The sequence below is a fragment of the Bos grunniens genome, chromosome 15 (assembly GCF_055505025.1).
Source record: "Bos grunniens cultivar Pamir isolate PY7600 chromosome 15, Bosgru_T2T1.0, whole genome shotgun sequence".
In the NCBI taxonomy this organism is placed as follows: Eukaryota; Metazoa; Chordata; class Mammalia; order Artiodactyla; family Bovidae; genus Bos; species Bos grunniens.
Genome location: NC_141179.1, coordinates 55,697,761 through 55,719,530, shown reverse-complemented (window position 1 = coordinate 55,719,530; position 21,770 = coordinate 55,697,761). Strand labels below are relative to the sequence as shown.

Here is a 21,770-nt window from a genome sequence, read left to right as displayed (position 1 = left end):
ACCTGCAAGAATGGGGTGTAGAGAGAACACAAGGAAGTGCTGGGACAGAGACACACAGAGGTCTTGGAAGCTCTGCATTCCTTCCCACATACCTTGCTCTATGCAGCTCTTCCATCTGCTATTCCTGAGTGATATCCTTTTACAATAAACTGATAATCTAGTGAGCAACTGTTTTGTTGAGTTCTGTGAGCTGCTCCAGCAAACTAATGGACCTCAAGGAAGCATTTGTGGGAACCTTCAATTTATAGCCAGTTGGTCAGAAACGTAGTTAACAATCTATGCTTGCTATTGGCATCTGAAGTATGTGGATGTGGGGTGGGGAGGCGGGGGTGGGAGTGTATGTGTGGGGGTGGGGGTGGAGGGTTGAGAGGGGTGCTGGGCTGAGCCTTTAACCTGTGGGAGCTGATGCTATCTCCAGGTAGATAAGGTCAGAATTGAGTTAAATTGTAGGACAACCAGCTGTTATCAGATAATTGTGGGGAAAATCCCCATACACTATAGTGTCGGACATGCAGTAGTGATTCAGTGTTGAGAGTAGAGGAGAAACACAGGATTGCATTTTTCCTGTAGAATGAGATTTAAATAACGTGTGAGTCTGAACTTGATTCTTTTGCTAAAATGGGCATATTAAGACGAGTGGTAATGTCCTTGACTAACATATGAGGATTGTGTTTCTGGATTAATTTAATGGCCTTCATGATTTTACTGTGGTATTTGTCTGTAGGATAATGATCTTGTTTGGTGTGATGTGGCATCGTGTCTGCAACTTACTCTCAAGTGGTTTGGAAGAAAATTTTTTTGAATATTTTGAAATTTTTTTTGAATTGTACTTGCAACTTTTTTGTGAGATTGTTTTCCATAAAGTGATGAAGAAAATTTGGTGATGTTCTTTGCATAGTAACTACTTTCTATAAACAAAATGAAAGTGAAAATGATTTTTCACAACATTTTGTTCATTAAAGTTTATATTTTAAAAAATTTAATAACTTATCGAGAGTTTGATATATGCCAGGCATTGCTGTAAGCAGTGTGTGTGTACCCTTACCACAGTGCTAGAGATTTCAGAGGTAAGGCAAGAGTTCTGTCATCTGCCTAAGGTCACATGTTTTGGGTTTTGAACTGGGATTTGAAAGCAGTCTAACTCCAGTGTTATTAATCCTACATTTTTCTACCTCAGTAAAACAGTATTACAGTATCTCCCTCATGCTGTCAAATAAGAGTTCTCAGGTCGCAACTAAAGATGCCCTATGGTGCAACTTAGACCCAGCATGCATACTGAGTCACTTCAGTGGTGTCCGACTTTGCCTGCTCCTCTGTCCATGGGATTCTCCAGGGAAAAATACTGGAGTGGGTTGCCATGCCTTCTTGTAGGAGATCTTCCTGACCCAGGGATGGAACAGGCATCTCTTATGTCTCCTGCATTGGCAGGTTCTTTACCGCTACTGTCACCTGGGAAGCCCAAGACTCAGAACAACCAAATAAATAAATATTTTTAAAAAAAATATATGTATATATATGTGTGTGTTTAATCCAAGGAAAAAATACTTTGTATTGGTTTTGATGAAAGTGAAAGAGGAGAGTGAAAAAGTTGGCTTAAAGCTCAATATTCAGAAAACGAAGATCATGGCATCTGCTCCCATCACTTCATGGGAAATAGAAACAGTGGCACACTTTATTTTTCTGGGCTCCAAAATCTCTGCAGATGGTGATTGCAGCCATGAAATTAAAAGACGCTTACTCCTTGCAAGGAAAGTTATGACCAACCTCAACAGCATATTAAAAAGCAGAGACATTACTTTGTAAATAAAGGTCTGTCTAGTCAAGGCTATGGTTTTTCCAGTGGTCATGTATGGATGTGAGAGTTGGACTATAAAGAAAGCTAAGTGCCGAAGAATTGATGCTTTTGAACTGTGGTGTTGGAGAAGACTCTTGAGAGTCCCTTGGACTGCAAGGAGATCCAACCAGTAAATCCTAAAGGAGATCAGTCCTGGGTGTTCATTGAAAGGACTGACGTTGAAGCTGAAACTCCAATATTTTGGCCACCTGATGAGAAGAGCTGACTGATTTGAAAAGACCCTGATGCTGGGAAAGATTGAGGGTGGCAGGAGAAGGGGACGACAGAGAATGAGATGGTTGGATGGCATCACCGACTCAATGGGCATGGGTTTGGGTGGACTCCGGGAGTTGGTGATGGACAGGGAGCGTACTGCAGTTCATGGGGTCGCAAAAAATCAGACACGACTGAGCGACTGAACTGAACTGAATTGGTTTTCTTCAAAAGTAATTGGAAATCTCAAAAATTATTTGGCATTTTAGAGCTGTGAAAAGGTGCTTTTTAAATGTGCCTAAGTCCCAATGTTAAATTCACCCATTCCAGTCCATTTTAGTTTGCTGATTCCTAGAATATCAACGTTCACTCTTGCCATCTCCTGTTTGACCACTTCCAATTTGCCTTGATTCATGGACCTAACATTCCAGGTTCCTATGCAATATTGCTCTTTATAGCATCAGACCTTGCCTCTATTGCCAGTCACATCCACAGCTGGGTGTTGTTTTTGCTTTGGCTCCATCCCTTCATTCTTTCTGGAGTTATTTCTCCACTGATCTCCAGGAGCATATTGGGCACCTACTGACCTGGGGAGTTCCTCTTTCAGTATCCTATCATTTTGCCTTTTCATACTGTTCATGGGGTTCTCAAGGCAAGAATACTGAAGTGGTTTGCCATTCCCTTCTCCAGTGGACCACATTCTGTCAGATCTCTCCACCATGACCCGTCCATCTTGGGTGGCCCCACACAGCATGGCTTAGTTTCATTGAGTTAGACAAGGCTGTGGTCTGTGTGATCAGATTGGCTAGTTTTCTGTGATTATGGAATGGGTGAATTAAACTCAGATGACCATTATATCTACTACTGTGGGCAGGAATCCCTTAGAAGAAATGGAGTAGCCATCATGGTCAACAAAAGAGTCCGAAATGCAGTACTTGGATGCAATCTCAAAAACTCAGAATGATCTCTGTTTGTTTCCAAGGCAAACCATTCAATATTACGGTAATCCAAGCCTATGCCCCAACTAGTAATGCTGAAGAAGCTGAAGTTGAACAGTTCTATGAAGACCTGCTGCCGCTAAGTCGCTTCAGTCTTGTCTGACTCTGTGCCACCCCATAGATGGCAACCCACCAGGCTCCCCCGTCCCTGGGATTCTCCAGGCAAGAACACTGGAGTGGGTTGCCATTTCCTTCTCCAATGCAGGAAAGTGAAAAGTGAAAGTGAAGTCACTTAGTCATGTCCGACTCTTAGCGACCCCGTGGACTGCAGCCTTCCAGGCTGCTCCATCCATGGGATCTTCCAGGCAAGAGTACTGGAGTAGGGTGCCATTACCTTCTCTGCTATGAAGACCTACAAGACCTTTTAGAACTAACACCCAAAAAAGATGTCCTTTTCATTATCAGATCAGATCAGATCAGTTGCTCAGTCGTGTCTGACTCTTTGCATAGGGGACTGGAATGCAAAAGTAGGAAGTCAAAAAACACCTGGAGTAACAGGCAAATTTGGCCTTGGAGTACGGAATGAAACAGGGCAAAGGCTAATAGAGTTTTGCCAAGAAAACGCACTGATCATAACAAACACCCAGCACCATCCAGAGGATGTTGGCAATTTGATCTCTGGTTCCTCTGCCTTTGCTAAAACCAGCTTGAACATCTCTGCCCACACAAGGGTGTGCTGCTGCTGCTGCTGCTAAGTCACTTCAGTCGTGTCCGACTCTGTGCAACCCCAGAGATGGCAGCCCAGCAGGCTCCCCTGTCCCTGGGATTCTCCAGGCAAGAACACTGGAGTGGGTTGCCATTTCCTTCTCCAATGCATGAAAGTGAAAAGTGAAAGTGAAGTCGCTCAGTCGTGTCCAACTCTTTGCGACCCCATGGACTGCAGCCTACCAGGCTCCTCCGTCCATGGGATTTTCCAGGCAAGAGTACTGGAGTGGGGTGCCATTGCCTTCTCCAAACAAGGGTGTAGAAAACTGAAAAGTGAAAGTCACTCAGTCATGTCCAACCCTTTGTGACCCCATGGACTAAATAGTCCATGGAATTCTCAGGCTAGAATACTGGAGTGGGTAGCCATTCTCCTCTCCAGGGGATCGTCCCAACCCAGGGATCAGACCCAGGTCTTTACCAGCTGAGCCACAAGGGAAGCCCAAGAATACTGGAGTGGGTAGTCTATCCCTTCTCCAGGGGATCTTCCTGACCCAGGAATCAAATTGGGGTCTCCTGTATTGCAGGCAGATTCTTTACCAGCTGAGCTACCAGGGAAGCCTATAAGGGGGTGGGGGAAGATCCTATTTTTCTCCTCTTAGTGACCCCGTTATAATCTGTTAAGTGAGAATTTCTTCCACCTTCTCAGAAGTATTAGAAAAAAGTGTCAGTTGCAGCCCACTTCATGTAAAGAAAAGTGGAATGTTTTACTGATGAGAAGACCAGACTCTGCCATCCATGGCGCGCCACCTCTAATTCATTAAAGTTCACTGTGTTAGTTTAAACCATAAACTGGCTAGCTTAAAACAGCAAAAATTTATTCTCTCACAGGTCTGGAGCCTGGAAATTCAAAACCGAGGTGCTGGAAGGGCTACTCCCTCAGGACAACAGTCTCTCACCTCCTCCGGCTTGTGGTGGCTCCAGGTGTTCCTCGGCTTACAGCTGCTTAACTCCAGTCTCTGCTTCCATCACATGGCCTCTCCCCTTTTCCCTGTGTCTCCTCTTTCTTTTACTTTTAAAGACACTTCTCATAGGATTGAGAACGCTTTTAGATAATCCAAGATTATCTCATCTTGAGATCCTTATATCTGCAAAGATTTTTTTCCAAATAAAGTCATATTCAGAAATTCCAGGGAATAGGGCATGTCCATATTCTTTTGTGAGCCAGTATTTAACCCACCACACCATTCCTATGTAAGGTCTGTCCCTCTTTTCTCTCAGGCCAGCCTGCCCAAAAGATGGAGAAATTAAGTTGGTATTAATCTAAACTAGATTGTTTTAAATTAAGATGTTAATTGTAATCTCCAGAGTAACCACTAAGAAAATAACTCAAAAATATACAGTAAAAGAGACAAGAGAATTAAAATAATGTATTAGAAAATATATATTTAACACAAAAGAAGGCAGGAATAGAAGAGTGAAAACAGCAAAATGACAGATGTAAATCCTACCTTAGTAATTACATTAAATGTAATTAACATTCCAGAAGGCAAAAAGTAGAAGTATGTATTTTAAAAAGTCCAACATTATTATGTCTACAAAAGCACAATTCGTATTTAAAGACACAGACAGGTTGAAAGGGAAAGGATAAAAGATATTCCATGCAAATAATAACCAAAAGAGACCTGGGGCTATTTTATACTAATACAAACTACAAACTAATACAATACAATACAATACAATACTAATACAATACTAATACAAACTAATACAAACTACAAAACAGATTTTAAGAAAACTGCAAACACCATTAAAAGAAGCTAGAGAAAACCTAAATGAATAGGAAAACATCCAGAACATTTAATATTGTTAAAATGGCAACATTCACCAACTTGATCTGTCCCTTCAAAGGCAATCGCTATCAAAATCCTGGCTGCATTTTTTGCAGACATTAATAAGCTGATCCAAAAATTCATGTGGGCTTCCCAGGTGGCTCAGAAGGTAAAGAATCTGACTGCAACACACGAGACGAAGGTTCGATCCCTGGGTCAAGAAGATCCCTTGAAGAAGGGAATGGCAACTCACTCCAGTATTCTTGCCTGGAAAATCCCATGGGCAGAGGAGCCTGGCAGGCTATACAGTCCATCAGGTTGCAAAGAGTCAGGACTGAGCAACTAACATTTTCACTTTCCAAATTCATATAGAAATGCAAGAATAATCAGAACAATCTAAAAAAGATCAAAGGTAGGACTCAAATTTCCTGATTCCAAAATTTATTACAAAGCTAATTAAGACAGTGTGCTACTAGAGTAAATAAAGAAATATAGATGAGTGGAATAGAACTGAGAATCCAGAAATAAACCCTTACATTTATGATCAATTGATTTTGGACAAAAGTGCCAAGACAGTTTTATGAGGAAAGAATGGTCTTTCTATCAAGCAGTCCCAGGATAACCGGATATCCCCATGCCAAAAATGAAGTGGGACCCTACCTCAACCATACACAAAAATCAACTCAAAATAGATCAGAGATCTAAATATAACAGCTAAGGACTCTAAAATGTTTAGAAGAAAACATAGAAGTAAACCTTTGTAATCTTAGATTAGGCCGTGGCTTCTTTGATACAAATGCACACACTAGAAAAAACAAAACCAAAAATAAACAGAAAAAAACCCTAGATACATTAACTTTCATGCTCCAAAGGACAAGTGGTACATCTGATTCATGAAACATGCTGCATCACAGATGTACCTCGAAAACATTAAGCTAAATCAAGGAAGTCAGACACGAAAGGCTACCTACTGAATAATTCCATTGACATAAAATGTTCCAAGTAGCAAATTCATATAGACAGACAGTATGTTAGTGAGTAGTCATTGGCCAGGGGCTGACAGGAGGGTAGCAAGGAGTGACTGCTAATTATTATGGGGTTTCTTTTGGTGGTGATCAAATTTTTCTGAAATTAGAGCGGTGTTTGATGCACAACTTTGTGAAAAGGATGGGTTTTATGATATGTGAATTATATCTCAAAAAAGCTTTTATTAAAAACAAAAATAAGGAAGGCTGGCCACTTTGCTGCAGGAACAGTGACGTGGAGAGAGGCCTGGAAACAAAGAGTTCAGTTTAATAGGTTTGGGAGACCCAGTAAGGGTGTGATGATGACAACCAGAGCTATTATTTCCTGTTGAGGGAGCAGCATGAATACTTTTTACTTATGTATCATATATTTAGATACAAATTATCTCACTTATTCAGGAATACAGATTATTCCCATTTACAGATGAGGAAGCTGAGGTTCAGAAAGGTTAAGTGACATGATAATGCAGCTGGTAAGGGCACTGTCACAGGGTGGGTACTGCTCTCATTCGTGTACGTCTTTAAGGAGGAAAAAGGAAGGGATGGTTTGAGAGACAAAAATGTCACCTTCAGCATCAGCAGGCAGCATTGGAATGGGGTAGGGAAGGGGGAGGAGAGCTCACTAGGTCCAGAGGCTGTTTCTGCTGATAGTGGGCAATACAGATATCTAGAACCTAGACAGGGAAAATAAAAAGAGGCAAAGGTTTTTTAAAAGATAAGTGCTTCACATATGTCTTTGCCTCTCTTATTATATTACAAGCACCTAAGTACAGGGGACATTGAATGTGGAAGCTGTTTATTTCCTACGGGGAGGCATTTTGCAAATGTTTATTTGCTGAGTGATAAGGAGCAAGTCTGTTGGCCTCTCTGGTCCTAGTTTCTCAGATTAGGAGGAATTGCTCATGATGAATGCTAAATTGCTATCTCTGAGCTTTTGAGAGTGTGATTTTACTTACCTCTGGCTTCTAGCTCCAACCGGGGGATGTGTCAAAATTCAAAAAGGAAGGAAGGAAGTTGGGCGGTGTTTGTCTCAGACCTAGCCTCAGTGCCCCCTAGTGGCCATATCTGGGAACAACAAGCAGAACTTTGGAATTGACCTTCAGGCAGAGGGCATCACCGGCTCAATGGACTTGAGTTTGAGCAAACTCCAGGAGCTGGTGAAGGACAGGGAAGCCTGGCGTGCTGCAGTCCATGAAGTCGCAAAGAGTCGGACACGACTGAGCAACTGAACAACTGAGACGACAGCCCCACTCCCGCCGTCCATAGGCAGTGGGTCTTCTGGAAAAGGAGATTCCAGCTCTCTCTCTTAAGGTAACAGCCCAAGGCAATGTTCATAGCATTTACCTAGAGTACCCCACACACAGCTTAGCGTGAGGCTAGCCTCTGCTCTGCACAGGTAACTGCTAGACAGACACCCTTGCTATTTGCAGGGGATTGATGATAGGATCTGCCACCCCTATTCCAATCCCTCCCCCAAATGAATAACATTTGAGGATACTCAAATCCTTCATAAAAAATACAGTAATACAGTTGGCCCTACATATCTGTAGATGCAGGATCCATGGATATGGAGGGCTGACCAAACGTTGCCCCAGGTGAAGATGGCCCCTCCAACATTTGCAGCCTCCTTATTGCTCGTGTTCTTAAGTAGAGATGGTGGAGTTTCTTGATGCAGAGTAGGTATTTAATCTTCACAAAATTAATGCTGAGAATACTGGGCTGTGTTTATAGGGGTAGCCTAGCTTAGTCTGATGGAGAAGGCAATGGCAACCCACTCCAGTACTCTTGCCTAGAAAATCCCATAGGTGGAGGAGCCTGGTAGGCTGCAGTCCATGGGGTCGCTAAGAGTCAAACACGACTGAGCGACTTCACTTTCACTTTTCACTTTCATGCATTGGAGAAGGAAATGGCAACCCACTCCAGTGTTCTTGCCTGGAGAATCCCAGGGACGGGGGAGCCTGGTGGGCTGCCGTCTATGGAGTCGCACAGAGTCGGACACGACTGAAGCGACTTGCAGCAGCAGCTTCATCTGAAGCCAAATGCTGAGGGTCATGGCTAGCCTCAGGCTGGGGCTGGTATGGGAGATGCATCAGAAAACAGGCCTTTTCCCGATCCTAAAGGAAATGTGTGTTCTCTAACCCAGGCTCAGTGTCCTGAGGCCTAAGACCTGCCTGGAGCCACAGAATCCAGTCTCTGTTGGCCCCTCCAGGATACCTCCTCTCTGCCCTGCCTGCCTCCCCACGGAAACACTCCGGAGAAGCCAGTTCCCTGCCCTTCCATAAGAAGCCCCTTGCAAACCTCCCTACCGTCACCTCTAGGTGGTCCAGATCAGCAGCCTCTCTGGTCTGCACTTGGCCACTTTGCCCTTCCTAGCAAATTTCCAGTCACCCATTAAGTCCCAGCTCAGGCTGGGGCCCCAGCTCACCAAGGACCACCAGGGTTGGACTAGGGGCCTTTCTGTCACAGCTCTGACCACTCTGAGTATCCTTAGCTGTTTCCAGCGTTTGTTTCTGCTCCCAAGCTCACAGCTTCTGGCAAAGAGAAATGGTCCCTGAGGTAAATGTTGGGATAGGCATTGCATGTGTGCATGCCAAGTCGCTTCAGTCGTGTCAGACTCTGTGCGACCCTATGGACCCTAAACTGCCAGGCTCCTTTGTGCCTGGGATTCTCCAGGCAAGGATACTAGAGTGGGCTTCCAGTCCCTCCTACAGGGGACCTTCCAGACCCAGGGATCAAACCCACGTCTCCTGCATTGACAGGCAGGTTCTTTATTAGCGCCATCCGGGAAGCCCCAGGACAGGTGTTAGGCAGTGGAAAATGGGAAGTTCCCTTAGCTCAAGTGGGAAAGATTTCAAAGTATCTGGTACTCATTGAACTGAATGGAATTAGAACAGAGAGCCAGCATCTTGTGCGATCCAGGTGTGGCATGAAATCACTAGATGCCAGCAGGCCAGGCCCTAGTTGTGGTACAACGAGGCCAGAAGCAAGGAGCATGGTTGAGTGATCCATATGGACCTTCCTAGCTCAGCTACTCCAGGACCTTACGGCAGGAGAATAGCCTTTCCCAGGGGAGGAAGGCAGCTGTGAAGGGGGCTCTGGTGAGCCCTGCCCCGTGGTGTTCACTGTGTTGTGTAATCCTCATGAGTATGAGCTGGACGTAGTGACTTCCATCTAAAGAAGAATATGGCAAAAGTGATAGGTTGTCACTGCTGAGATTAGATTATAGAAGACTATGGTTTCTATGATGCTGAAGCTGAAACTCTAATACTTTGGCCACCTGATGTGAAGAACCGACTCATTGGAAAAGACCCTGATGCTGGGAAAGATTGAAGGTGGGAGGAAAAGGAGATGACAGAGGATGAGATGGTTGGACGGCATCACCGACGCGATGGACATGAGTTTGAGTAAGCTCTGGGAGTTGGTGATGGACAGGAAAACCTGGTGTGCTGCAGTCCATGGGGTTTCAAAGAGTCAGACACAACTGAGCGACTGAACTGAACTGAACTGATGTTTCTGTTTGCACTCTGGTTCTTCTTGCTTACTCTCTCTGATGCAGCCAGCTGCCATGCTGTGAGCTACTCTATCAAAAGGCCCATGTGGCAAGGAACTGGGAATGGCCTCCGGTCAAAGCCAGTGAGAAGTGAATCCCACCAGCCGTCAAAAGAATGACCTTGGAAGTGGATCCTCCCCAGGATGAGCCTTGGGATGACTGCAGCCTTGTATGAGACCCTGAAGCAGACCCAGTTAGGCTGTACCTTGACTACTGACCCTTAGAAACTGTAGACAATGTTGTTTGCAGCCACCAAGTTTTGGAGTAATTTATTACACAGCAATTGATAATTAATATACAAAGGGCCATGTGGGCTGAAGGAGAAAGTGGGAGAGGGCTTAGCAGGCAGCCCAGCTCGGGCAGTGGTCTCCCCAATCATCAGCAGCAAGATGCTGATGTGACCCTAACAATAACTCATAGAGGACACTTGTTTTCATTTATCCATTTAGGAATATACGAAAGTCTGACATGGTATAATGATCTCATCAAGAGAAAGCAGAGTACACAGAGTACTAGCTGTCCCCCCTGGCCCCCCTCTCAGAAAAGGCACAAATATATGAGGTTTGGGTTCGGGGAACTTCTGTTCTGGTACCAGTCTACTGCTCAGGCCCCTCTGTAAACAGGAAAGGGGACCCCTTCCTCGCATCCACTGCTGAGGATGTGGGTTAAGCAAAGCGAGGCCACTGGCAGGCCAAGGCAGGGTCTGTGCTGGGTCCGTGTCATCAGCCCCCTGAGGAAAACCAGTCACTCCAACCAGAACATGATGGGGCTTGATAACCCAAGAGATGGTTCATCTGGACAGCTCCATTCTCCAGCACAGGAACACTGCCACCCTGATCCTCTCTTTGGAGGCCAGTCCAGGCTCAGATTTCAGAGACTGGGGCCATGGGGGGTGGCAGAAAGGAGAATCAAGCTTGAATATTCCAGGTGCTTATCCCTGCACTCTTCAACATGGGAACACCTATTTCCTCTGTGTCTTTCCTTGGCAAGAGGGTTTAGTCCTGCAGTCAAGCCTTGGGTAGCTGGGCATAGAGATGTTTGTATTAGAGGAGGCTTCTGCCCCTCATCCCTCAGGGCCAAAGGGCAAATAATCTAACTGGCCCGAGTCACTAATGACTGTCCTTCTTCCCCAGTTAACCAGGACTGAATTTTCTCTGTAATTTGGGGGAGGAGAGAAGAGGGGTTGTGAAACCATAAAGGCCCAGATGTGGCAGCGCCCACCTGGAACAGGACAAACTGGAACTGAGAGAGCTTGAAATATTCCCTTTCTCCTTCTTAAAAAAGACCTAACATTGTAACGGTTTAACAAAATTATTATAATTTCTTTTAAATAACCCACAGACACCCATGACGCTTCCAAATTTACAGAACAAAAAGCACTTGAGAACTTGGTAGAAAACGATTTGCAGATGGTTCCTCCCAGAAGCTGGCCCCTGCAGACAGGCTCAGTTCACCTCCAGGACCTCGGTCTCCGGGAGGCCGAACTTGGTCTTATGCTGGTCGAAGAGCTTCACCAGGGCTTGCACGTACATGGCGTGGTACAGGTCGATGTCCTGCTGCGTCGGGCGCTCCAGCCTGGGGATGGTAATGGGCTCGCCCACTGCAGGGAGGGCAGAGGCCTCTGGTCAGTCAGTGCCGTTTGGCCCACCCTCCCTGGGCATTCACCGTGATGCTCTTGGCGGTGACCTTGTGCTACGAGCCAGCCACGCGCCAGGAACTGTGCTGGAAGTGCTCTGTTTCAGGCTGTCCCTTTCAAAGGTAAGAAGACTGGGGCCCAGGGTGATGGGAAGGGACCTGCCCAAGGCCACCTAGCCACTAAGCAGCAGGTGGGATCAAGTCCAGCTGCGCTCACTGCTCGCAGTACTTAGTTGGGAGCTCCCGTGAGAGGTGTGGGATCCAGGAATGGCTTTGCTTTTGCCTGCTCTGGGCACGTCACTGCCTCTCTGAGCCTTAGTTTCCTCACTGATCACAGGGGGACCCTTCCTTACAGGGCTTTGCTGAGGATTCTGTGCAATAATGCGATATGCTATGAGAACTGTGCTAAGGGCAGGAGAAAGGGACCACTTTCACAAATCCATGCGTAATTTTATTTTTTGTCATCCTCCTGCTTCCTCTCTGTACCCAGCTCATCCTGAAGTCCTATCAATGCTATTTCTGAAATTTCTTCCAAGTTCATGCACTTCTCTTCCATCTCTGCTGCTATTCCCTCTGTCCAAGCCAACTGCTACTACAAAAGACTCTGGACTGGTCTTGTGTATTCCATTTTTGTCCCTTCTAACTCTTTTTTCTAGGGCTTCCCTGGTGGCTCAGCTGGTAAAGAATGTGCCTGCCAATGCAGGAGATGCAGGAGACGTGGGTTTGATCCCTGGGTCGGGAAGATTCCCTGGAGAAGGAAATGGCAACCCATTCCAGTATTCTTGCCTGGAAAATTCCATGGACAGATGAGCCTGGTTGGCTACAGTCCATGGGGTCACAGAGATGGACACGACTGAGCAAACAGGCCTTTTATAACTCCTTTTCTATTCAGGAGTCCCAAGGATCATGCAGAGTCGGACATGACTGAGTGACTGAACTGAACTGAAGGATCACGTTAAAATGCAAATCTGAATCTCCCTTCCCCCAAACCCTCAAGCAATTTTCCATTCTTAAGGTGAAAAGCAAACTCCTTCACCCTGGGCACCAGACCCTATCCTTCTCTAGCCACCCTGTACATGGAAATGTTCCTGCTGTCTCACAGACATCAGACCTGGTATGGTGTATAACAAGAGTCAAGGGTGAGTCTGGGTCATGGGATTTAAAATGCAGGAAGTTGATCTCTTTGAAAAAAGTACAAAGCAAAACTTCTGGCCCTGATAACAACTCAAAGTATTTACGTGAGCTTTGGCCTCTGAAGTCCATGGCTTGTGGCCTCCATGCTCTTGTGTGAGTTCTGGATTGTGAACCATTAACAGACACACACACACTCCTACAATAGATAATTCCTTGGAATCCTCTAAATTGTCTCATATAAAAGCAACACAGCATGGCTGGGGGTGAGGTGGAGCCAGTTTTTTGCTCCACTTCTCATAGACTTCTGCTCCAGTCATATTGACTTCCTTCTGTTCCTCAAAAATCTATGCGATCCTGCTGTGAGAACTTCATTTAGGCTATTGTTTCTGACAAAAAGCCTCTTCCTCTTCTTTTTTTCTGGATAATTCCTATTCGGCCAAGAGTGTAAGAGTCACTCCTCCCTGAGATCCACTAGGACCCTCCAGAGCACATCCATCTCTCACCCCCTGTCGGGTCTTTACTGTAAGGGGGTCTTCCCTGATAGACTCATGATCTGCAAACACAGAACTGCTGAGTCCTGCTTTCTCATCCAGACAGCTTGGTTCATGGTAATGGAACTATGCCCCATCTCCCACCCACACCCATCACTACTATCAGCACCCAAACAGGTCCACGTCCTCATGGTTTAGAGCATGGACATCAGAGCCAGGGGCCTGGATTTGAATCCTAACTCTGTCACTAAACTAGCTGTGGCACCCGAGTTTAGGGGAGCTTACCGACAGTGGTGATGGGCTTGGAGTAGGGCACCAGCCCCCAGGTGTCAGAGGAGAAGAGGCCTCGACCATGGAAGATGCATGGAGCAAAGCCAATGTACTTCTGGAACTTCTTCTGCACCCACCGGCCCCAGGAGCCCTCCTCAAAGATCACCTGCTTGTACACCTCATTCTCCCCAAAGGAGTAGGTGGGAACCAGGTCGGCTCTGGAAGAGAGAGGCCAGGGTCTGTCTTGGCCCAATCACTGGCTTCCGTCCCTCCTGGCAGCCCCAGAGGCCCCAGACACCAGCCAAACTGCCCTCCCTCAGGGCTGTACAAGAGTCACCTGGGGGACCCCAGACCACATGTCCCCCCAGGGCCAAATGAGGGCAGGCCCCCTGCCCCTGTTGGCCGGTAGGGATCATGTCAGGGTTTTACAACGTGGCCCTGACCAGGCCCCTTAGCCTCACTCGATTTTCTGAAATGGAAAATGGGGATGGCATTCCTGCAGAATTCTGCAGGATCCAACAGGGCGGTAGAAGTAAATGTGCTCTAATGAAATGTGCTGAACAGGTGGCTACACAGAATGTGCCCCTGGTTTTCTAGAAAAGGTCACAGAAACCCAAGCTGCCCTGCTCCTCTCTGCCTGTGTTCAGGGTTACTGCTCCAAGAGGCCTTCCTTGATATTTCCAGCCACACACCATTCTCCTTCCTGGCCTTCCGCTCTCCGAGCTGTGTGACAGGCTTTGGCATAGGGCACACAATGCTGCCTCTGGGCCTGATGGGCCTTTCACCCCACCTGCTGGGGCCCAGGAGACTCAGGTTGCATTTTTGTCCACCCAGCCGCCCTTGGCCTGAACCTCTGGTCTCCAACATCCCCTTCTCCACGGATGGTTAACTCCCTTCTCTGCCTTCCTAGAATCTGGGTCCTGCCTCCAGGAGCCAAGGAGCTGCTGACCTGGGCTGAGCAGAGCTGTGGCTGGGGTGTGGGCATGTGTGTGCATACACGTGTTCTGAGACGCACTCACCCATGGCGCAGGGCCAGTTTCACAAAGCCCTTGCGATTGCGCAGGGTGACTGCATTCTTGCCGGGCATGGAGCTCAGGGATTCAGCCGCGCCCCCCACCACGATGATGATGGCATTGCCACTCCCATTCTTTGAAAGCAAGTAGTCTATGGTGTCCCGGTTCACTGGGCAGATGCCTGGGGAGTGGAGGGGGGACACACAGTCAGGGATGGACTTCCTACCTTCTGCACGTGGTCAAATATAGACAGAGCCCTGGATTTGGTTCCCAGACCTAGCCCAGCCACTTAGAAGAACAGCCCCACGTAAGTCATTCTATTTTCTGAGCCTCAGCTTACTTATCTGTAAAATGGGGATGACACAGGGTTGTTTAGGGAATGCATTCATTTGGCAAATGTTCCCTGAGGTCCTAACTCTGCTGAGTGGTGCCAGGAAACCCCAGTAAGTCAGGCTGGTGGGGATCAAGGTGGATAGAACATGAGAGTCATGGACAATGATCAGATTGTGCAAAGGGCAGCACAGGGCCTGGGGATGCCCAGAAAAAGGGGTCAGAGAAGGTTTCCTAGGGATGACGTTATGCTAGTTGAATCCAGAAGATCATATGAACAGTTCTCTCGCTCAGCCCTGACACACCAGGTCGTGGCTGGCCACATCTCACAGGACCAGGCACTAGAGCACAGTGGATTGGCTTCCTGGCCAATGGAGAGGCTCAGACAGGGGCACTCAGAGGTGGATTCTCACCTCCAGACATCAGGTACTCCCGCAGCACTGGCATCCGGAAGTTGCCGGCCAGCGTGGCCAGATAGGGCCTTATGCCAGGGAACTTCTTGCTTACTTCTGTGGCCTCTGTGCTGAAGTTGCAGAAGGCACCCAGGCCCATGATGCCATGGGGATGGTACCCAAAGATGTAGTTCCTGCTGGTCAGTAAGTTGTGTGTCTTCACCAGCTGCAGGGAAGACCTTGGGTCAGAGCAAACTGGCCAGGAAGGGGTACCGGGGAACACCCAGAGGTGAGGGAAGCACTGGGCGTGCCCTGCTCCCCGGAGTCTGGGTCTGAAGGACTGGAGTGACGCCCCCTAGACCTCAGACTCTCGTCACTGGGCCTCAGTGCTGGGGACTTGAAAGTCACCATTGGACTTCGAGTCCCTGGGAAGGGAGTAAGACACTTCTTCATTCCCCGTTTTTCCAGCCAAACACACCAAGTCCTCTAATTGCACTCTGCCAGCCTCCTGCATTCCCTCCCTCTGGGCCCAGCCCCCTCACCACAGCCAGAGTGACTGCTCTAAAAGCCCAGTGAAATCTCTGTCACTCTCAGATAAACAGGGATGTCCAGCTCCCATCGGGGTAAAGTCCAAGTCCCTAACTTTGGCCAGAGAAGGGACAGAGCATCTGGCCTGAACAGAAACTTCCTCCCAGGCAGCCAAACTCAGGTCAGGCTCCGATGCAGGAAGGACAAGGACGAGTCACAGCCCTGGTGCCAGCCACAGTGGGGGTGGGGAGGTCAGCTGTGCAGCTGGGGTGGCTGACCTGAGGTGCTATCCACAAAGCTGTCCTGGGATGGTCTCGAGGACTGGCTTCCTCGGGCCCACCCCCCGCCCTGGGGCTGGCGGCCTGGACAGTGGAGTGGGCGGTGCTAAGTTGCCCTAATCCCTGAGCACCAAGAGGCACCCACCCAGCACTACAGGGAACACCAAGGCGGTGGAAGGTGCTGGGCGGGATGGAGAGGATGGGCATTCTGCTCAGAAAACATCACTTTTTTCCCAACTAGAAAAATACTGAATAATCAGAGAATTTTAAAAATACAGGAAAGTCAGAAGAAAATAAAAAACCTGTCATACTTCCCTCCAGATAAACCACTCTGACATGTTGAGTTTTTTTCCTACTCAAATACACATGTTCTTTTTTAAAAATCCCCAAACTGAGGTCATATGGTTGGTATGACTTTTATATAACTACCTCCCAAGCATGTCAAAGCTATTTTTTTCTTATGAGAATCCCTCAGTAACATGTCTTCTCACAGCTGTGCTACATGAATAGGATTGTTATCCAGCCTACACTGATAAAAAGCTTTGAAAAGCTTCTATAGTTTCCCTCAGAAATAATGCTTCCATAGATATCTTATTTTTGTCTTCATGTCTGTTTGCATTCTTAAGACAAACTTCTAGAAATACAGCTCCTGGGTCAGAGGGTAGGACCACTTTGGTCTGGTGGGCTGCCCTGCCTCTGGAGACAGGCTGCTGGTAACATTCCTACCAGCAGGGCCTCAAGGCTCCCCCTGCCCTGCGCTGGGGCCAGCTGGAAGCAGAGTCCCCCGCTACCAGCAGAAGAGCAAGGGCCGGGGCTTCTATGGCGTTGGATTTGGGAACTGCCTGGCCTAGGGAAGGACCTCGTGCTCAACTTGAGGGGGTGGGGTGCTGGTGACTGGTCTCCAGGAAACTGAAACCTGAACCTGCAGGCAATGGAGGCCAGAAGGGGATGGGAGTGAAGGTAGCTGGCACACCTCCCAGCTCTGCAACTAGCAGGACATGTCAGCGTGAGCCAGAACCCCTGTGCTGTGTGCTCGGATGCTCGGGACACTCGTACTCTTTCCTCCTTCGTTGCCTTTGTTGAGCAGATTAAAACTGCTCAAAACCCCAAGTGATCTCCAGCTGCCCACCACATAAAAGGGGAGCAGCAGCAGCTGCATCCACAGCCGGTGGGGATGCAGTTTGACACGAGCTGCACAAGGCGGTGGTTCTGGGGTTTTGCCCCTGAGAGCAGCTGCGCCCACCACTTTAGCTTTCGGGAAAGCCAGAATGAAAAAGCACCTCATGCCAGTCTCCATAGAGGAGGAAGGCATGGAGGTGAGAGCGGAGGCAGCCAGTACTGGGATGGAAACCTGCTCCTGAGCTGAGGGCCAGGCCCAGGAACCTGCTGGACAGCGTGGGCGGGAAGAGCCCTGATCTGGGCCACTCCTTCAATCGTGGGGTAGACTGAGGCCCAGAGAAAGGAGCTGCTGCTCCCCGGGGAGCTCACAGCGGATCCTTCCCTACCTCTAGACTTGGCCACCCAGCTGTGCTTTCCCTGGTCCTGAGCTACAGATGGGCCACTTGGCGGAACCCTAGCTGGTCCCTTAAATCATTTCCTCCCTGCACCCCAAGCCTCTATCTGGTTAAATGAGGTGTCCTGCGGCAGAGTGCAGGTTCTTTGTTCCCGGTGCAGCACCCAGAAAAGTGCAGGCACCTGATATGGCTTTGATCTGACTTCGTGCCACACTCCTCCCCTTGGGTGGACAGAGTGTCCCCTCGGGGGGAGGAGGAAGGGCAATGCTGATGAAGGCTCTGTTGATGCACCTGATCTCGTGTCTCCTGACTGTTTCCAATGGCAAAGTCTCAGCCCCAAGCGCTGGCCAGGCCAGGCCTGCTGGCCGACACAAGCCTGCAAGTCACTCCTCACACCCTGTCTCTCCCTGGCAGGCACAGTGGTCAGATAGCTTTGTCCCAGCCTGGCACCTTATAGAGGAAGAAACTCAGAACCAGAGAGGAGCAGAGACTCGCCTAAGCTCACGTAGCAGGGCACTGGGGCAGAGGAACGAAGGAATGAGAACACGGGCCCTGAGGCAGACACTGCCTTGGTTTCTATACTAGCCTCGCACCTTGGGACAGTTCCTCCTCTTTGGGCCTCAGTAGGTCCATCTGTGAAATCAGGCAGATGGACAGATAAGTGACTGTAAGCTCAGACAGTCTTTCCTAGTCTCTTCTCCAAAGCCCCTGCCCATCACCAGGCACTGCCCACTCCTCTTCCAGGTAGCCAGTGGTCCTGGTGGCTGGCAGTGAACACATAAGCCCCACCTCTGCTGGGAGAAAGGATGTTTTTTGGGCCAGCTGAGCAGCTCTGGTGGCAAAGACCTTCACCGACAAGGGTGTGGGGAGGTATAGGTGGGTGGGCACAGTTAGAGAGCATGCCCCAACCATTGGCAAGAGGCCAGGAAAAGGGTGTGGAACAGAAGGGTCATACACGACTCCATCAATCCTGACATCAGTTCACAAAGGCCAAACCTCCCTGCACAGAAGAGGAGCCTGAGGTCCCGAGGGTCAGGGACTCTGCCAAGACCACCATCAGGCAAGGGCAGAGCCCAGGATGAGGCATGAGACCTCAGGCTCAGCCTGGCTTTGGTTCTGGCAGGACCTAGGGCCCCTCCCAGGGCCAGCTCACCTGGGCCATGTGGAGCCAACCCCCAGCAGACTTCTTGGAACAGAGGTGAGACAAGGGACATGGGTTTTGTTTTGGTTCTTCTGGGAGGGTAGAGATCAGTGGGAAAGGGTACCTGTCTGTCCCAGCTCTGACCAACAGTCATCAGGTCATCCTGTTCTGGATGGAGGGAGCTATCAGCCTTGAAGAGGTTTCCTGGGGGGCAGGCTACTCTGGGGCCCCCAAGGAAAGAGCCCCAGCAGAGAGAAAGAGTCCATAATCCCTCACAATGAACCATAATTTACCACTTTTCTGGCATGTGAACAGCTCCATTTTACAGATAAGGATAACGAGGCTTAGTGGGCTTGAGAAAGCGTGCTCATAGTCCCATGTGCCGAAAGCGACAAAGCCCAGCAGGATCCATCAGAAGGGCAAGGGCAGGGACCAGGCACATGCATCCCCAGGCCCAGCAGAGCCCAGCAGTGCACAGGGACTACAGTGCACTAACAGAGGCCAGAGAGCAGAGGGACAGGGCAGGACCTCAACCCGGATCCCCAACGGCACAGCAGAGGGAGGGAGCCCCGTGAAGTGGGGCACACCTGGACTGCATCTCTCCCAGAGCAAGAGGCAGTAGGAGTTCAGTGGGAAAGAGCGTGGGGCCCGGGTTCTAACACTAGCCCCGGCACGGAGTCACTGCGCAACTTGGACCAGTCCTTGCCCCTCTGTGGGACTCAGTTTCCTCACCTTCAAAATGAGAGGGTTGGGTCCTATGAGGCAACATCCTCCTAGCAACAACAGCCTTGGTTTCCTTGCGGCCAGAGAGACGGGGTCCAGAAAAGGGAGGAGCAGGGACCCTGACCCCAAAGGTCCCGTGGAAACCGGGCCCAGGCTGGGATGGGCAGAGGGAGCCAGCCCGGGGTGCCACCCCTACAATACTGAGTGCAGCACAAAAATGCAGGGTTACCTGACCACCTCCCCCAGGCAGCAGGCCAGGATGCCTCAATCGCTGACTCACAACAGCAAACACACACCACCCTGTGTCATGCACACTCCCACATTCACACACGCTTTCTCCATTCTTCAGACTCCACTGATTTCTGCCGGGTTACCTCAGCACCTGGGATGTGCCAGGGCTGGGGTGCCGGGCGAGCTGCCTAGACAGGTCTCTCCCCTGCAGGGAAAGCCTTCAGGATTCTGCCAGAGTTCTCCACCATCCACCAGCATCACCCACGTGCACCAGGGCCTGGATGCCCCGGCCCTACCAACCTGGCTTGCAGACCACCGGCAAGGGGCCTGAAAGAATGGCACTGAAAGCCAGACCAAGCCACTTTTTATCTTGTCAGGACCTTGACTTTGGCCCCAGAGAAGACAGATGCTCAGAAGACCAGTGTGGGAACAGCCAGTGGCACAGGAGGAAGGATACCCAGAGATCAACTTAGTCTAAACTGGTTGTCTGTGAGGAGACAACCTCAGCTTCACCCAGGGTCAGACTGGGCTGCTTCTCCTGCCTCTGTCCTCCAAGCCTGAGGGAAGCGCGAGGATTTGTCCAAGCGTATCTCCCAGAGTTCTGCTGCATAGGAGGGTAGTGTGCTGTGGTGGGAAGTGTCCAGACTTGAACCAAGACAACAGCTGGAGTCTTGGCTCAGTTCCCTGTTAGCCTCATTCAGCTGTGCTGCTCTCTGACCTTCAGTTTCCTCTTCTGTAAAAATGGGATAAAATGAATACCCGCCATACAGGGTGCAGCGAGAGTTAAAGGAGACACCTTGGGGAAGGCGCTGCCCCTGAGAAGGCTCCCAGTGAATAGAAGTCCTCCCTTCCCCTCCACCTTCTCCCCATCCTCCCCATCCCAGGCTTCTTGCTCAAGCTCAGGTGCTGTGTTCTCATGATTTTCCCTGCCCCTTCAGTGCTGCTTCTCTTCAGGATGGGGTTCAAGGAGCAGCACCTTCAGAAGCCTTTCCCAAGCACTTCAGCAGTGAGACTCTCACTCTTCATTCACTGCACACCAAATTTTCTGGCCCCTTATTCCCATGACCAGGACCCCTGGTGACCCACCCACGACTGGCTGAGAGAGGTGAAATTTCGTAAGACCTTCAGAAGGAAAGAAAGCCCCTCACACCTATTGCTAATCTTGGTTCAGACCAGATAAACTTGGACTACCTTAGTATTGTCTTGATAAATCACTTCCTTTTTTATATTTTTTGGCTCCATCATGCAGTTTGCAGGATGTTAGTTCCTCGACCAGGGAATAAACTGGGGCATAACAGTAAAAGTGCTGAGTCCTAACCACTGGACCACCAGGGAATTCCCAGTCACTTCCATTTTAAGTTATGACTTTAATATTCACTGAAAGCAGACAAGCAACAGCCATAGTGTCTACTATTATTCCTGCTCCTTACATCGCCCAGGGTCTCAGTGTCTGAAACAGCTTTTAGATCCAAATGCTAGAAGAAGTCTTGTTTAGCCAAGGAACAAAGAAGCTTCTTTCTTTCTGAAAATGGGGATCAATAACTAGCATGCTTCCCTTTTTGCCTTGGCTGCTAGGAGGCTCAGAGGTGATCATGAAGTTCAATCACTGCAACTCTGTTGACACTTATGGATGAATTACTAGTATGTTTTCCTCCAAGTCTTGATTTTTCTTTTTACCTGGTACAGAATTATATGTATGTATCTTAAATTGCCTCAAATCCTGCATAAAGTAGGGTAGAATATCGACAGATGCTCATAGTGGGAGATGTCACCTTGTTCAACCCTGCACACATGATCGCTGTGCATGGGTAAGTTAAGGCTTGACTTCAGACTTCCCATCCATTCCCACCCTCCCAAGATAACACCTGCAAGTTTTTACCTGAATGGGAAAGTAGTCTCGAAAGTAGCGCCACACAGCCCAGTTTCGGACCCACTGTGACCTCCTGCCACCTTCCAGGGAACAGAACACAGTGTTGAGAAGGAGTAGGAGTGGGGG

At 48.8% G+C, this 21,770-nt stretch overlaps 1 protein-coding gene across 2 annotated transcripts in view; it reads right to left on the bottom strand.

Moving 5' to 3' along the window:
- Nucleotides 1-10,333: 10,333 nt before the first annotated feature.
- Nucleotides 10,334-21,770, bottom strand: part of DGAT2 (diacylglycerol O-acyltransferase 2) — a 33,302-nt gene continuing 21,865 nt past the window's right edge. For both annotated transcript variants that reach the window (XM_086338464.1, XM_086338465.1), the window contains 5 exons: nt 21,654-21,724; nt 15,381-15,585; nt 14,644-14,818; nt 13,640-13,842; nt 10,334-11,694 (listed from right to left, as the gene is read on the bottom strand). In XM_086338464.1, the coding sequence (XP_086194590.1) occupies nt 11,540-11,694; nt 13,640-13,842; nt 14,644-14,818; nt 15,381-15,585; nt 21,654-21,724 (809 nt within the window). In that variant the 3' untranslated portion in view covers nt 10,334-11,539. The remainder of the gene's footprint in view (nt 11,695-13,639; nt 13,843-14,643; nt 14,819-15,380; nt 15,586-21,653; nt 21,725-21,770) is intronic.